Consider the following 17,341-nt stretch of genomic DNA (forward strand, 5'->3'; position numbering starts at 1 on the left):
ACCACAGCACTCCATTGCAGTTAAATATAAACCATCCGGTCGGCAAGCATCTCTGAAATTCCCCCAGGGATGTATCAAATGTGCTTTGTTCCCAATAGATAAGCAACGTTTTTGTAACTTAAGAGCTGTTCGTACTTAATACAACCGAAACACTACAGCAAGGGACTATTCTGGACAAGAGGAAAATAAAATGAAAAGAACAGAAAGGAATCTGAAAATATTTGTTTGATAGGTTCCTGTAGGCAGTTCTGATTCACAGGTTTGCCGCCGATTCCTCCGGTCTCTCTGATACGTAAATGTTTGCCAATAACACTTTTTATTTTGGTAGCCGAGTTCTAAATGACCATATGGGAGGCTTTATGTTTACACAGTGTGGGGGGTGGAAAGACAAAGGAGAAATGGAATGGAACAGCTGCCTATAATCGAAAGTGTTCACCGTTCTTCTCGCAGTTCCATAAATTGTCATAGGTAATCGGGTAGCGTGAGTGGCTGGGAGGGAGAGCTTTAGTGTTGATTAACATTTTCATTAGATACTGTGTGGACGTTTGAGTAGAAGCCTGGTTGGCACGGGTTGGAGAAAAGCATCTTTCCATCAAAACTTCTACTCAAATGATCCTTTTAAATGTCTCAAAATAAGAGGCGAGGAGGGGAAATAGAAGAAATTCGAGAATTTCCCAGAGAAGATGACAATCTCTTACACAGAGTGACTGTTCAAGTTTGCAGAGTGAAACTTTCCAAAAAGCGTATTTTGGGTCCAACAATTAACTGTGGATCGCTCTTGGCAGACTTATCATGTGAAATGAAGATACCTACCGTACTTTCTCAGTGGTTTTTCAAAAAGTGTAATGAGATATGAAGCATTTGTACAAGCATGCAGTAAGATGGACAGTTTCCATTACAAGCTCATGTAATTAAAACTCTTTTACTAATAGAAAATGTATCATAATTCCTGTTGGCTATCAGCATATGACAGGTTATTTCATTTTAGAGCAAGTTTTCATTTAAAGGCCTTCACTTATAAGAAGTGTCTCGCCAGCAACATCTAAACCCTTAATAAAAAAGTATTCATGTCATTGGGGCAATATGCTACACTTGTATCGCATTAGGAGCCTTGGGGTCTCTAACAATATGACATAATACTGTAGACAGCACTGTTTTCAAAGACTGCGGTATAATTAAAACAACTTGTCAGAGGGTTGAAAATGTCGTTCTCTTATGGGAAAAAAATTGATAATTTCAGAGTATAAGCCAGTATTTAACTGTGAGACCTTTCGTTTGCAAAGGAGTAGAGCATGTTTAATAATAATAATAATACATGGGACTTCTATAGCACTTTTCAATGACCCAAAGTCGCTTTACAATTGTAGAAACGAAATAAAAAAACAGAGATCAAACAAGACAACACCAGAGAAACAGCAGGAAGAAACTGAAAACATGAAACAAAGAGAAGGCTTAAAGACGTCATCAAAGTGAGGAATGTTAGTTACACCCGGTTTGTTGTTTTTATTAAACGCGTTTTTTAAGAAACAGATCTAAATCAAAGTTGACATTTTATAGCTATGGATTCATCTTCTTCTTCTTCTGTGGTATAATGGTGTTTGCAACTATTTGATGTGCATTCAGCCACCTACTGTGTGGGTGAATAATAAGGATCCCAAAAAAGGAAATAATGTGGGTGAAAATAAATCAAATATCAATCAAATAATAAATAAACTAAACAAAATCAGCCTGCTTTTCTGTGAAAAACTAATTCTAATCAGGTCCCTACACCGGCTCAAAAGACTCCTGTAAGGGCGGTACATGTCCTATCAAACATAGTCCTTGCAGTGCTTCTGCCGTGAAGACTTGGAGCCCCAAAAACGTCTCTGCTGCAGATATATATATTTTTAAACTTTATTTAACTAGACAAGTCAGTTAAGAACAAATTATTATTTACAATGACAGCCTACCCAGGCCAAACCCTAACCCGGACGACACTGGGCCAATTGTGTGCCGCCCTATGGGACTCCCATGTGTAACTCTGTGTTGTTGTATGTGTCGCACTGCTTTGCTTTATCTTGGCCAGGTCGCAGTTGTAAATGAGAACTTGTTCTCAACTAGCCTACCTGGTTAAATAAAGGTGAAATAAAAACTCCTGATCACGTCTGGTTGTGATACAGCCTGGAATAGAACCAGGGTCTGTAGTGACGCCTCTAGCCCTGAGACGCAATGCCTTAGACTGCTGCGCCACTCGGGAGGCCATGCTTCCCGAGTTGATATCCAGCTTCTTGGACTTCTTAGACTCTTGTGCTGTACAAATCATCACTGTGGCTATAAATGCGACAAAATCCACTTTCTTCACAATGAGTGTGTCTAGGTCACCCGATTGACTTGAAACACAATGCATCTACCGCCAGATCTTCAAAACTGTTGCCTCTTGCCCCTTCGAATCTCTTCACCGCCTCCAAATAGGAAATCTGCTGCACAGCCCTGATCCTTGACACCTCGACATCTTTCACTCTAACAGGACACTCAAGGAAGTCCGGAGTATGATCCCCACCACAATTGCAACATTTTCTATTGACAGATTCTTCAATACTATAATTCTCTCATCTGCAAACATTTGAAACGTGACCAAATTATCCTTTACATTTCCCACACTGTAATGGTTTGGACACAAATGCTCTCACAGCATACCTCACATGTAAAAGTTTCACATATTCAGGTAGAGTCTCCTCAAACAACAATAATATCAATAGGCTTTTCTCCTTTCTTCCATTTACCATCTGGGTCTGGCGACGTGCACTGACTACTCCTGGGGTTTTTCTGTCTCAGGTACTGGTCATCTATATCCAGCAAAACTCCAGCTACGGTGCATTCGGAAAGTATTCAGACCCCTTCCCTTTTAACACATTTTGTTACGTTACAGCAACGTACAGAGAGATCCGTGATGAAAACCTGCTCCAGAGCGCTCAGGACGTCAGACTGGGGCGAAGGTTCACCTTCCAACAGCACAACGACCCTAAGCACACAGCCAAGACAATGCAAGCGTGGCTTTGGGACAAGTCTCTGAATATCCTTGAGTGGCCCAGCCAGAGCCCGGACTTGAACCCGATCGACCGTCTCTTGAGAGACCTGAAAATAGCTGTGCAGCAACGCTCCCTATCCAACCTGACAGAGCTTGAGAGGATCTGCAGAGAAGAATGGGAGAAACTCCCCAAATACAGATGTGCCAAGCTTGTAGCGTCATACCCAAGGCTGTAATGGCTGCCAAAGGTGCTTCAAAAAGGTACTGAGTAAAGGGTCTGAATACTTATGTAAATGTAATATTTCAGTTATTTTATTTTAATAAATATGCAAACTTTTCAAAAATGTGTTTTTGCTTTGTCATTATAGAGTATTGTGTGTAGATTGATGAGGGGAAAAAACAATTTAATACATTTTAGAATAAGGCTGTAACGTAACAAAATGTGAAAAAATTCAAGAAGTCTGAATACTTTGGAATGTACTGTATAACTCCTTTGGCTGGCGCCCTGCTCCGATGATCAGAACATGTTACTTCTGGCATGGACAATTTTGCCAGATCCAGTGCACACTTCTGTTCTTTATCGAAACAATTAACCAAAACAAGGCCTCTTCTAGTCACTTTGATCTAATCCAACTTTCCCACTGGTTTTATCACAGTCCTCGATATTACAAATGGATTTCCCAAATGAATCTCCTTGTCCAAAAAACACAGTCCAATAAGAAATGCATTATTGTACCGGTCCTTCTCTTCCAGTCCAACATTTTCTCGTTTTTTTCCATTCTTTAATTTCACTATTTTCCATTCATTGACACCCACTTCACTTGCCGCACTTTCAGATTCAAGCACAGTTGCCATTTCCTCCCCCTGCAGTGTTTCCTGCGACCAGATCCACAAGCTGTCAACTGTGTCATTTCTAGCTACGGATTCCGTGACGTGGATACTTTGTACCGCAAGTTTGTGTCCCAGTATCCCATTAAAAAGCTTAGCTAATCACTAGAGACAGAATCACTAGATCATTTATTCTGGTATTGCCCCTATGTAGCTTGTTTCTGGTCACAGGTTCAGGAATGGTTAAAAATCACAACATTCATTTAAAATGTACCTTAAAAATAGCGGTGTTGGGCGATTTGGAAAGCCATGGTCTGTTAATAAATTATATAATAATACTCGTAGGAAAGATTTTCATTTTTAGCTCAAAATATATGTACAGTACCCACTTTTTTGGTTACTACATGATTCTATATGTGTTATTTAATTGTTTTGATGTCTTCACTATTATTCTACAATGTTGAAAATAGTAAAAATAAAGAAAAACAGTTGAATGAGTAGGTGTGTCCAAACTTTTGACTGGTACAGTGTATGTAGCAGAAAAGTGGTAAAAACCAAAACAGATACAGTTGAAGTCGGAAGTTTACATACGCCTTAGCCAAACACATTTAAACTCAGTTTTTCACAATTCCTCACATTTAATCCTAGTAAAAATTCCCTGTCTTAGGTCAGTTAGGATCACCACTTTATTTTAAGAATGTGAAATTTCAGAATAATAGTAGAGAGAATTATTTACTTTAGCTTTTTTTTTCACAGTGAGAGCCTTTCCTGTCTGTTCTCCTCACCCTGCCTCTCCCTCCTCTGCCACACTTTCCAACTAATGCTGGTCTTCCTTCTCTACTAACCCCTCATTAAAATAGCAAGCTAGCTACAATGCTCTTGGTTAAACCAAAGATACTGATCATTTTTATGTGGTTAAACATTAGCTAGCTAACCTAGCCTGCCCAATCAATAGCCTGCTTTAATAACAGAAGACCCTTTAACCATGTAAAACACCACATTTCACTGCCCCTATATGGTGTATGTGGCAATAAAACATATTCAATATTGACGTCATAGTTGATCAACTTAGTTGTTTGATTAAGTTCTCTACTGAAAAACTTAAATTAAGGTAAGGGTTAGGGACGGATTGATATTTACATAATGGTTACCTGCAGGAACATGGAGTAGGGTCATGCCTTTTCAATTTCAGTCAAGGGGAGGGTTTAGTATTTTTGATCTAGTCCAGGGGAGGGTGATGAAATTTCTATATTTCTCAGTGTTTTAAAATGAGTTGCTTATTAGGCTACACAGTGCATTCGGAAAGTATTCAGACCCCTTCACTTTTTCCACATGTTGTTACGTTAGAGCCTTATTCAAAAAATATGTAAGTCCTCATCAATCTACACACAATATCCAATAATGACAAAGCAAAAACAGGATTTTAGAAATGTTAGCAAATGTATTAAAATTTAAAAAGAGAAATACCTTATGTTTATAAGTATTCAGACCCTTTGCTACAGTATGTGTCCTCAGAAGAAGATGGATTAATAATAATAAAAACAATTAAAAATAAAAGCTTAGCGAATTGTTAGCTTCTAGTCATCATGCTAATCGAGCAGGCTAGCATTGCAAGCCCAATGGTGCTTCTATCCATGTCTGGACACAAATGCGCTAGGTGCGACATGATCTCCACACAAGAGGAGGGAGAAAAGGTGAAACTGATCAATGGACATGAGTTTGTCTGGCCTAAATGTATTACCATCAAGCAGCTTTGGGAAGAGAGTATCCGGTTGCTAGCTCAGCTGCGGCAACAGCAGGACCTGGCGGTAACCCAGGCAAATTGCAGATGTCATAGGTTTTAACGACCTCCGCGTTATGCAATCTGAGGAACGGAGGAAGGACTACAAAAGTATTTTTGCTATTACAGGGAATAGAATTATTTCTGGCCCCTTCCCGTGCTTTCAAAGGGGTGCAAAACGTTTCAGCCGCCTTGTTGCCCTAAACACGTACCTGAAGAAACTTGCCAACAACAGGAATGTCTCATTTTGTGACAATTTTGATTTGAAGTGGGAGCAACCAGCACTTTTTAAGAGAGATGAGAATCACACTAACCGCAGGGGTTCTCGAATTTATTTGGGTCTGGTAGTGCTCCAGTCCTCCCTGTCATAATTAGCAACAGGGGACATGGAGAGCATTTTATGTCCCGTAGTATGGTTAACATTTTACTGCAGTGGGCTAAATCAGGGTCAGACAGAGTGTTTTTTGGTTGTCTTAAACAAATCCACTTTGAAACAAAAGTATACACCTCACACACATGGTTAAGGGCTTAAATAAGAAGACACCTTTACCATGTCAGATATAGAGTTTAAATGTATGCAAGTTTGAGTTCGCATCCCAATATTACACATTATATACATTGCAGAGCACTGAAATATAACAAAACTGTTTGACATTGAAACACCAGATTTTCGGCTGTTTTTTTGACAGAAGGTTTATTCATTAGGAAAAATATTAATAACACTCCACCCATGAGGCCACTAGAGGGCGATTTGGTTATTTGACTGCAGGTTAGGGCTACTGTAAGTAACCTAATTTATTTCCCTTCTAACTCCCCCCAATAACCCCCCAATACCTTGTCATCATCTCTAAATAATAAGTTGTTCATTGATCTCTAAATAATAAGTTGTTCTTATGCAATGATTTTATTATTTACAAAGGCATTGATATTTTCATGCCAACTAAGACTTGGCTTAAACCTGAGGATTTTAGTTCTCTAAATGAAACTACCCCTCCACTTTTCTTATCTACAGTGGTGGTGGGATAGCCATCATTCATAGAGACAAATGTATATGTTGCCCTATGTCATGTGTCACATTTTCCTAATTTGAGAGCCATATCTTTTGCTTGAACAAGAAACAGCCCATCTTGTATATTTTAGTGTAGAGCCCTCCTAAACTTACTATTTTTCATTGCAGAATTCTCTGCTGTCTTTGGTTACGCCGAGGGGTTATTATTCTTGGAGATCTGTGGGTTGCCCAAGCTATGCATTAGCAGGGGAGTTTCTTAACCTGTTAGAATCCTTTTCACTTTGTGCTACATGCCACAGGGCCCACACACAACAAAGGCCATACTCTTGATCTCGTACTGTTGTATGGTCTGAATAGTAATAACTTGGAAACTATTGATGTGCGTCTCTGACCGTCTTCACTGTTTTTTAAAATGCTTTCTCCTCCTCCTAAAAAGGTGTCTGTCCCCACTTCGCTCTCGCATCATCGTCTCCACAACTGCTAGTAGATTTACAAATGCTTTTCTTGTCACGTTCCTGACCTGTTTTCTGTTAGTTTGTGTATGTGTTAGCTGGTCAGGACGTGAGTTTGGGTGGGCAGTCTATGTTTTCTGTTTCTATGTTGGTTTAAGGGTGACCTGATATGGCTCTCAATTAGAGGCAGGTGGTTTTCATTTCCTCTGATTGAGAGCCATATTAAGGTAGGTGTTTTCACACTGTTTGTTTGTGGGTGGTTGTCTCCTGTGTCTGTGTTTGTTTGCACCACACGGGACTGTTTCGTTTGTTCGTTCGGTTTATCTAGTCTGTTCCTGTTTCATGCGTTCTTCACGTTATATGTAAGTTCGTGTCCAGGTCTGTCTACATCGTTTATTTGTTTTGTAGTTTATCAAGTGTATTTCGTTTCGTCTTCGTCTTGTTTAATAAATCATTATGTCACATAACCACGCTGCATTTTGGTCGAATCACTACTCTTCCTCTTCGAATGAAGAGGAGGAGGAATTCCGTTACAGAATCACCCACCAACAAAAGATCAAGCAGCGGTGTAACGGGAGGAAGGGACAGCGCAAGAAGGAGGAATGGACATGGGAGGATATTTTGGACGGTAAGGGTTGCTACACATGGGAGGAGATTCTGGCTGGTAAGGATCGCCTCCCATGGGAACAGCTGGAGGCAGCTCGGAGAGCGGAGGAAACCGGAGAGAGGAACCGGCGTTATGAGGGGACGCGTCTAGCACGGAAGCCCGAAAAGCCCGTGAGTACTACCCAAAAATTTCTTGGGGGGGGCTAAGAGGTGGTGGGCCAAGGGCAGGTAGGAGACCTGCGCCCACTTCCCAGGCTAACCGTGGAGAGCGGGAGTACGGGCAGACACCGTGTTACGCAGTAGAGCGCACGGTGTCTCCTGTACGTGTGCATAGCCCGGTGCGGGTTATTCCACCTCCCCGCACTGGTAGGGCTAGATTGGGCATTGAGCCAGGTGTCATGAGGCCAGCTCAACGCGTCTGGTCTCCAGTGCGTCTCCTCGGGCCGGCTTACATGGCACCAGCCTTACGCATGGTGTCCCCGGTTCGCCTACATAGCCCGGTGCGGGTTATTCCACCTCCCCGCACTGGTCGGGCGACGGGGAGTATTCAACCAGGTAAGGTTGGGCAGGCTCGGTGCTCAAGGGAGCCAGTACGCCTGCACGGTCCGGTATTTCCGGCGCTACCTCCCCGCCCCAGCCCAGTACCACCAGTGCCTATACCACGCACCAGGCCTATAGTGCGCTTCGAGAGGTCAGTGTGCCCTGTCCCTGCTCCCCGCACTAGGCTTGAAGTGCGTGTCTCCAGTCCGGTGCCTCCAGTTCCGGCACCACGTACCAGGCCTACAGTGCGTCTCAGCCGGCCAGAGTCTGCCGTCTGCCCAACGGCGCATGAACTGCCCGTCTGTATTGAGCCTTCAAAGCCGCCCGTCTGCCATGAGCCTGCAAAGCCGCCCGTCTGCCATGAGCCTACAGAGCCTTCCGCCAGACAGGAGCCGCTAGAGCCTTCCGCCAGACAGGAGCCGCTAGAGCCTTCCGCCAGACAGGAGCAGCCAAAGCCTTCCGCCAGACAGGATCAGCCAGAGCCATCCGTCTCCGCAGCGCCATCTGAGCCATCCGTCTCCGCAGCGCCGTCTGAGCCATCCGTCTCCCCAGCGCCGTCTGAGCCATCCGTCTCCCCAGCGCCGTCTGAGCCATCCGTCTCCCCAGCGCCGTCTGAGCCATCCGTCTCCCCAGCGCCGTCTGAGCCATCCGTCTCCCCAGCGCCGTCTGAGCCATCCGTCTCCCCAGCGCCGTCTGAGCCATCCGTCTCCCCAGCGCCGTCTGAGCCATCCGTCTCCCCAGAGCCGTCAGCCAGCCATGAGCGTCCAGAGCCGTCAGCCAGCCATGAGCGTCCAGAGCCGTCAGCCAGCCATGAGCGTCCAGAGCCGTCAGCCAGCCATGAGCGTCCAGAGCCGTCAGCCAGCCATGAGCGTCCAGAGCCGTCAGCCAGTCATGAGCTGCCCCTCAGCCCAGAGCGGCCATTTATCCAGAACTGCCCCTCAGTCCAGAGCTGTCTCTCTGTCCGGAGCTGCCCTTCAGTCCGGAGTTGCCCCTCTATCCTGAGCTACCTCTCTATCCTGACCTACCTCTCTGTCCTGTGCTATATCTCTGTCCTGAGCTACCTTATCCCGGTGCTGCCCCTTGTCCCGGTGCTGCCCCTTATATTAAGGTTACCATTAAAATTAAGTGGGTGTAAGATGAGGGTGGTCATTCTAAGGGGGAGACGTAAGCTGGGATTGACTATGGTGGGGTGGGGACCTCGCCCAGAGCCTGAGCCACCACCGTGGTCAGATGCCCACCCAGACCCTCCCCTAGACTTTTGGTGGTGCGTTCGGAGTACGCACCTTGAGGGGGGGGGGGGGGGTTATGTCACGTTCCTGACCTGTTTTCTGTTAGTTTGTGTATGTGTTAGCTGGTCAGGACGTGAGTTTGGGTGGGCAGTCTATGTTTTCTGTTTCTATGTTGGTTTAAGGGTGACCTGATATGGCTCTCAATTAGAGGCAGGTGGTTTTCATTTCCTCTGATTGAGAGCCATATTAAGGTAGGTGTTTTCACACTGTTTGTTTGTGGGTGGTTGTCTCCTGTGTCTGTGTTTGTTTGCACCACACGGGACTGTTTCGTTTGTTCGTTCGGTTTATCTAGTCTGTTCCTGTTTCATGCGTTCTTCACGTTATATGTAAGTTCGTGTCCAGGTCTGTCTACATCGTTTATTTGTTTTGTAGTTTATCAAGTGTATTTCGTTTCGTCTTCGTCTTGTTTAATAAATCATTATGTCACATAACCACGCTGCATTTTGGTCGAATCACTACTCTTCCTCTTCGAATGAAGAGGAGGAGGAATTCCGTTACATTTCTATCCCGCACCACTGATCCTGTTAGTTGTTTTCACAACAAAGATTTGGTGAATAGTTTAAATTATATATGTCAGGCTACTTTAGACTCTGTGGCACCAGTTAAAACCAGTAATAAATTGTCTGTCAGTGTCTCAACCTGGTTAAATTACCACACGTGTGCTTTAAAAATGGAACTTAGAAAGGTTAAACGTAAATGGAAGACCTGCAAACTTTTTGATTTGAACCTTTATTTAACTAGGCAAGTCAGATAAGAACAAATTCTTATTTACAATGTCGGCCTACAGAGGAACAGTGGGTTAACTGCCTTGTTCGGGGACAGAATGACAGATTTTTACCTTGTCAGCTCAGGGATTCGATCCAGCAACCTTTCGGTTACTGGCCCAATGCTCTAACCACTAGGCTTTTATGAGATAATGAAGGATCTGATGAGAAATGTCAATGTTACTGTTAAAAACGCAAGAGTAAATCACTTCTCTACCCTGATCTCTGAGGATTCCCACAACTCGAAAATTCAGTTTGAGACAATTGAGCATGTTGCTAGTGCCCCACGCTTAACAGTGACAGGCTCGCATCCCCTGATCTCTGCTAACTGTTTTTACAATTATTTACAGAAAATATAGAAATTATTCGATCTCAGAATGACAGTAGCTGGCACCATACTAGCATTTCTGGTCAGGAGGGACTTGAGGTAACTACTCTGAGACTGTCTAGTACTTCCTTTTGCTCCTTTCAGCAAATATCATTTTAGTCCCTCCTTGATACTATTGCTCACGTGAAGAACTCCTCCTGCCCCTTGGATGTGGTCCCTACTAGACTACTGAAATATGTTATGCCTACTGTTGGCCCACACTTCCTGTCTATTGTAAATAATTCCCTGAACAGCCTACTTTAAAACTGGTCTGGTCCAATCTGTCCTTAAAAAACTCAACGTAGACCCCTCCTCACTGAATAATTATAGATCTCTAAGATTCCTTTTTTTTTTTATCCAAGACTTTAGAAAAAGTGGTTTTCAAGCAATTGTTGGCTTATTTGTCTATGAGCAACTTATTTAAAGTTGTTCATACTCACTTCACAGCACGGAAAACTCTTTGTTGAAAGTCAGTAATGACCTTCTGTTGGTTATCAATGCCTTTGAATGCTCGATTCTAGTTTTTGGGGGATCTCAGTTTGACACTATTGATCATATTATCCTTGTTGACTAGCTGGAGAGGTGGGTGGGAATCTCTGGCTTGTTCAGGTCATATTTATGTGGCAGACATTTCTCAGTGAGCATGAGTGGTTAGTATCGTCCCCAGCACCTATTCACTATTCACTATGGTGTCCCTCGGGGGTCAATTCTGGGCCCGATCATATTTTTCCCTGTGTATGCTACCCCTTGGTGACATCATCCGCAATCATAACACACAGTGTCACTGCTATGCGGATGACACGGAGCTGACAAGGTAAACATCTGTCGTTCTACCCCTGAGCAGTTAACCCACTGTTCCCCAGGTGCCGAAGACGTGGATGTCGATAAAGGCAGGCCCCCGCACCTCTCTGATTCAGAGGGGTTGGGTTAAATGCGGAAGACACGTTTCAGTTGAAGGCATTCACTTGTACAACTAACTAGGTATCACCCTTTCCCTTTCTATTTACCAATCAGACCCAGTGACCAATCTAGTGTAGCTACCCTTCACTAGTGTCTTGCTGACATCAAATATTAGATGTCTGACAAATTTCTCCAGCTTAATAAGAAAGAGATCAGAGGATGTTGTATTTTTTTCCCCTCACCTTGCTAGAATTCAGATTGTAGATAAGCTTGGTCATTTGTTAACAAATGCAAAGCCTACAGACAGAATCCTTGGTGTTGTCTTTGACCTTGACCTAAACCTCGAGCTGCGTGTAAAAAAGGTTGTCCAGTCTTGCTTTTATCATCTAAGAAATAAAGTTGAAGTCAAGTCTTTTATCTCAGTCCCTGATCTGAAGAAATGTATAGATGCTTTTATTTCCTCACACCTAGATTACTGTAACTCTTTGTATACCTATCTCAGTCAGAAATCACTCCATCGTTTACAATTAGTTCAAAATGCTTGGCTTTTCACAGGCACCAGGAAATGTAACCATGTACAACTATTTCAGCTTCTCTGCACTGGCTACCAGTCACTTTTAGAATAAATTAAACATTTGTAATAATCACGTTTAAGGCTAGGCTTGGTTTAGCCCCATCCTATATCTTAGATATTTTATATCCTTAAGAGCCAGGACGCAGCCTAAGATCCTCTGGCACTGTTGACTATTCCAGGACTAAATGGAAGGAGACTTGCCATTTGCTACTAGACTTTGGAATAGTCTGCCAGAGGACATCAGGCATGCAGATTCAGTGCATATTTGTATGTGCCTGCTGAAGATACACTTACAATAAAAATATGATTTGAATGCATGATTTGAATTAGGTATCTTTTTAAAAATGTTGTATTCCTCCTTCCACTCGTTTTTGTTCATACTTTTATTTGATTTAATTATTTTAGGATGTGAAGCAGTTTGTTATTCGTATTGAAAAGCACAATACGAATAAAGTTATTATAAAGAAGGGAAAAGAGTGTAATGTGTCAGCGTATGAGTGAGCGAGCAGGTGTTGTGTGTGTGTGTGTGGGAGAGAGTCAGGGGAGCTTAGGGGTTGGCCAAGGTGAAGAGGTGGGGCTTTAGGAGGGACTGAAAGATGGTGATGGACTCAGATTCACAGATGGCCGGAAGGAGGGAGTTCCAGAGCCTCGGAGTAACCCTGGAGAAGGCCCTGTCGCTGAAGCTCTGGAGCTTGGACTTGGGTACGGCATGGTGGCATGCTGTTGTGGAACGGCGTGAGCGTGTGGGTTGGTAGGGGAGAAGAAGGCTGGAGAGGTAAGGGTGAAGGTGGTGAAGGGCTTTGTAGGTCAGAAGGAGGATCAGAAGGTAGGCCCTCATTGTAAATAAGAATTTGTTATTAACTGACTTGCCGAGTTTAAATAAAGGTTAGATAAATACAAAAATATATATAAAAAAGGAGACAGTGGAGTTCACAGAGACAAGGAGACAGTGGAGTTCACAGAGGGCGGGGGTGATGTGATGCCAGGACTTAGTGTGGGTGAGAAGTCGTTAGGAGCTTATGGAGGGAGCTTGCGTTGGTGCCGGAAAGTAGTGAGTTGCAGTAGTCCAGACGGGAGGTGATGAATGCGTGGATGAGAGCTTCAGCGGCAGGACGGGAGAAGGAGGACCTGACTTTGACAGTATTGCAGAGGTGGAATAATAAAAAAATGTAACAGTTTGTCGGATGTGGTGGTCAAAGGATAGGGTGGAGTCCAGAATGGGGGAAAGGTTGCGTGTGGAGGGAGAGACAATGGTGTCAATCAATGGTGAGGGTGATGTAGCCAACTTTGCTAAGTGTGGTTTTGGTGCCTATGAGATGCCCTCAACACACATACCCTCCAGTCTGGGGATGTCAAAGGCGGCCTCAGGTCAAGGAAGTCTACCATGAGAACAGGAGACTCCTGAGCTCTGAAAAGGCTTGAGCAAATACACCAAATACCCTTGTCTAGCTCAGTATCAGTGTCACTTCAGTACTCACAAGCGATGATGTTGCCATATCGGTTCTTGTTGCGGTTCTCATCCTTCTTGGCAGTCTCCCATGGGGCCGCCTGTCCTTCCGTCAGACCCTGAAATCACATCACACACTATCAAACACTGCTGCAGGCCAGAGTGTGTACACACACCTGCACACACACGCGCGCACGCACACAGTGAAAATAACAACCTTGCTGTCAAAATAACAACTTATTTGAGAACATACAGTAAAACCATTCTATAGTATAAAACCGCTAACATTGGAGGAACCAGTAAGCAAAAGGGTTGTAAAATCTAAAACAATGATCACTGACATAACTTTGTTATGATACAGTGAATTGTAGCACAACAAGATGAAAGTTTTACGTGTTAAAAAACAGAAAGTCAATGCTACTTGAAAGGCGCCATTCCTCCAGCCACAAACTCTCTCTGTTTGAAATGTTTTGATTTGTTGACTCAAAGAACTTGTCGATGAAAAGAGTCTTGCTCATCATGTATTGTTCACTTTTCACTAATGGACCCTGTTAGGACTCGCCTGCTAACCATATACTGTATATTGAATACCTCATGACTAGCCATATCAGTATATCATAAGAGACTGGTGGGAGAAGCTGTAGGAAGACAGGCTCATTGTAATGGCTGGAATGGAACACAGTGCATTCAGAAAGTACTCAGACCCCTTGACTTTTTCCACATTTTGTTACTTTACAGTATTATTCTAAATTGCTTAAATATTTTTTTCCCTCATCAATCTACACACAATACCCACATAATGACAAAGCGAAAATAGGTTTTAGAATTTTTTGCAAATGTATTATAAAAAAACAGATACCTTATTTACAGAAGTATTTAGACCCTTTGCTATGAGACTCGAAATTGAGGTCAGGTGCATCCTGTTTCCATTGATCATCATTGAGATGTTTCTACAACTTGATTGGAGTCCACCTGTGGTAAATTAAATTGATTGGACATGATTTGGAAAGACACAAAACTGTCTATATAAGGTCACACAGTTGACAGTGCATGGCAGAGCAAAGACAAAGCCATGAGGTCTAGGGAATTGGCCGTAGAGCTCCGAGACAGGATTATGTTGAGGCACAGATCTGGGGAAGGGTGCCAAAAAATATCTGCAGCATTGAAGGTAACCAAGAACACAGTGGCCTCCATCATTCTTAAATGGAAGACCTTTGGAACCACCAAAGGCTCTTCCGAGAGCTAGCCGCCCGGCCAAACTGAACAATCGGGGAGAAAAGGGCCATGATCAGGGAGGTGACCAAGAACCCAATGGTCACTCTGACAGAGCTCCAGAATTCTTCTGTGGAGATGGGAAAACCTTCAAGAAAAAAACCTTCAAGAAGGACAACCATCTCCGCAGCACTCCACCAATCAGGCCTTTATGGTAGAGTGGAGAGAAGGAAGCCACTCATCAGTAAAAGACACATGACAGCCCGCTTGGGACTCTCAGACCAAGGTACAAGGTAATTGAGGTAGATACCATTGAAGTCGGAAGTTTACATACACATAGGTTGGAGTCATTAAAACTCGTTTTTCAACCACTCCACAAATTTCTTGTTAACAAACTATAGTTTTGGCAAGTCGGTTAGGACATCTACTTTGTGCATGACAAAAGTCATTTTTCCAACAATTGTTTACAGACAGATTATTTCACTTATAATTCACTGTATCACAGTTCCAGTGGGTCAGAAGTTTACATACACTAAGTTGACTGTGCCTTTAAACAGCTTGGAAAATTCCAGAAAATTATGTCATGACTTTAGAAGCTTCTGATAGGCTAATTGACATCATTTGAGTCAATTGGAGGTGTACCTGTGGATGTATTTCAAGGCCTACCTTCAAACTCAGTGCTTCTTTGCTTGACATAATGGGAAAATCAAAAGAAATCAGCCAAGACCTCAGAAATAAAAGGTAGACCTTTTCTTTTGAAAAAAGCCTGGTTCATACTTGGGAGCAATTTCCAAACGCCTGAAGGTACCACGTTCATCTGTACAAACAATAGTACGTAAGTAAACACCATGGGACCACCACGCAGCCGTCATACCACTCAGGCAGGAGACGCGTTCTGTTTCCTAGAGATTAATGTACTTTGGTGTGAAAAGTGCAAATCAATCCCAGAACAACAGCAAAGGACCTTGTGAAGATGCTGGAGGAAACAGGTACAAAAGTATCTATATCCACAGTAAAACGAGTCCTATATCGACATAACCTGAAAGGCCGCTCAGCAAGGAAGAAGCCACTGTTCCAAAACCACCATTAAAAAGCCAGACTACGGTTTGCAACTGCACATGGGGACAAAGATCATACTTTTTGGAGAAATGTCCTCTGGTCTGATGAAACAAAAATAGAACTGTTTGGCCATAATGACCATCGTTATGTTATGTATGGAGGAAAAAGGGGGAGGCTTGCAAGCCGAAGAACACGATCCCAACCGTGAAGCATGGGGGTGGCAGCATCATGTTTTGGGGGTGCTTTGCTGCAGGAGGGACTGGTGCACTTCACAAAATAGATGACATCATGAGGGAGGAAAATTATGTGGATATATTGAAGCAACATCTCAAGACATCAGTCAGGAAGTTAAAGCTTGGTTGTAAATGGGTCTTCCAGATGGACAATGACCCCAAGCATACTTCCAAAGTTGTGGCAAAATGGCTTCAGGACAACAAAGTCAAGGTATTGGAGTGGCCATCACAAAGCCCTGACCTCAATCCTGTAGAAAATTTGCGGGCAGAACTGAAAAAGTGTGTGCGAGCAAGGATGCCTACAAACCTGACTCAGTTACATCAGCTCTGTCAGGAGGAATGGGCCAAATTCACCCAACTTATTGTGGGAAGCTTGTGGAAGTTAAACAATTTAAAGGCAATGCTATCAAATACTAACTGAGTGTGTGTAAACTTCTGACCCACTGGGAATGTGATGAAAGAAATAAAAGCTGAAATAAATCATTCTCTCAACTATTATTCTGACATTTCACATTATTAAATAAAGTGGTGATCCTAACTGACCTAAAACAGGGAATTTACTAGGATTAAATGTCAGGACTAGGATTAAATGTCAGGACTTGTGAACTTCCGATTTCAACTGTATGTACATACAACTAGGAATAAAGTGACAGATAGTAAACCATGGCAGAAGCGTATATGATGAGTTAAAAAGGTTAGTTCAAAGAGGTTCAATGCAGATAGTCCTGGTAGCTATTTGGTTAACTATTTACCTAACTAATTAGCAGTCTTATGGCTTGGAGGTAGAATCTGTTCAGGGTCCTGTTCGTTCAAGACTTCGTGCATCGGTATCACAGGGAACAGTCTATGACTTGGGTGGCTGGAATCTTTGACAATTTTTAGGGCCTTCCACAGACATCGTCTGGTATAGAGGTCCTGGATGGTAGGGAGCATGGGCCCCGTGATGTACTGTGCCTTCCGCACTACCCTCTGTAGCGCATTACCCTCAGTCGGATGCCAAGCAGATGCCATACCAAGCGGTGATGCATACTGTCAAGATGCTCTCAATGGTGCAGCTGTAGAACTTTTTGAGGATCTGAAGGCCCATGACAAATCTTTTCAGCCTGAGGGGGAAGAGGCGTTGTCGTGTCCTCTTCACGACTGTATTGGTGTGTTAAGACCATGATAGATCCTTAGTGATGTGGGCACCGAGGAACTTGAAGCTCTCAACCCGCTCTCGGCTCTCCATTTCCTGTAGTCAGTGATCAGCTCGTTCGTCTTCTGTATGCCCACTG

At 43.3% G+C, this 17,341-nt stretch overlaps 1 protein-coding gene across 8 annotated transcripts in view; it reads right to left on the minus strand.

Moving 5' to 3' along the window:
• The window catches only part of LOC139535357 (receptor-type tyrosine-protein phosphatase T), a 504,254-nt gene that overhangs the window by 59,046 nt on the left and 427,867 nt on the right, over positions 1-17,341 (minus strand). For all 8 annotated transcript variants that reach the window (XM_071334697.1, XM_071334695.1, XM_071334698.1 and 5 more), the window contains one exon: positions 13,595-13,682. In XM_071334697.1, the coding sequence (XP_071190798.1) occupies positions 13,595-13,682 (88 nt within the window). The remainder of the gene's footprint in view (positions 1-13,594; positions 13,683-17,341) is intronic.

This window comes from Salvelinus alpinus, chromosome 12 (genome assembly GCF_045679555.1).
Source record: "Salvelinus alpinus chromosome 12, SLU_Salpinus.1, whole genome shotgun sequence".
In the NCBI taxonomy this organism is placed as follows: domain Eukaryota; kingdom Metazoa; phylum Chordata; class Actinopteri; order Salmoniformes; family Salmonidae; genus Salvelinus; species Salvelinus alpinus.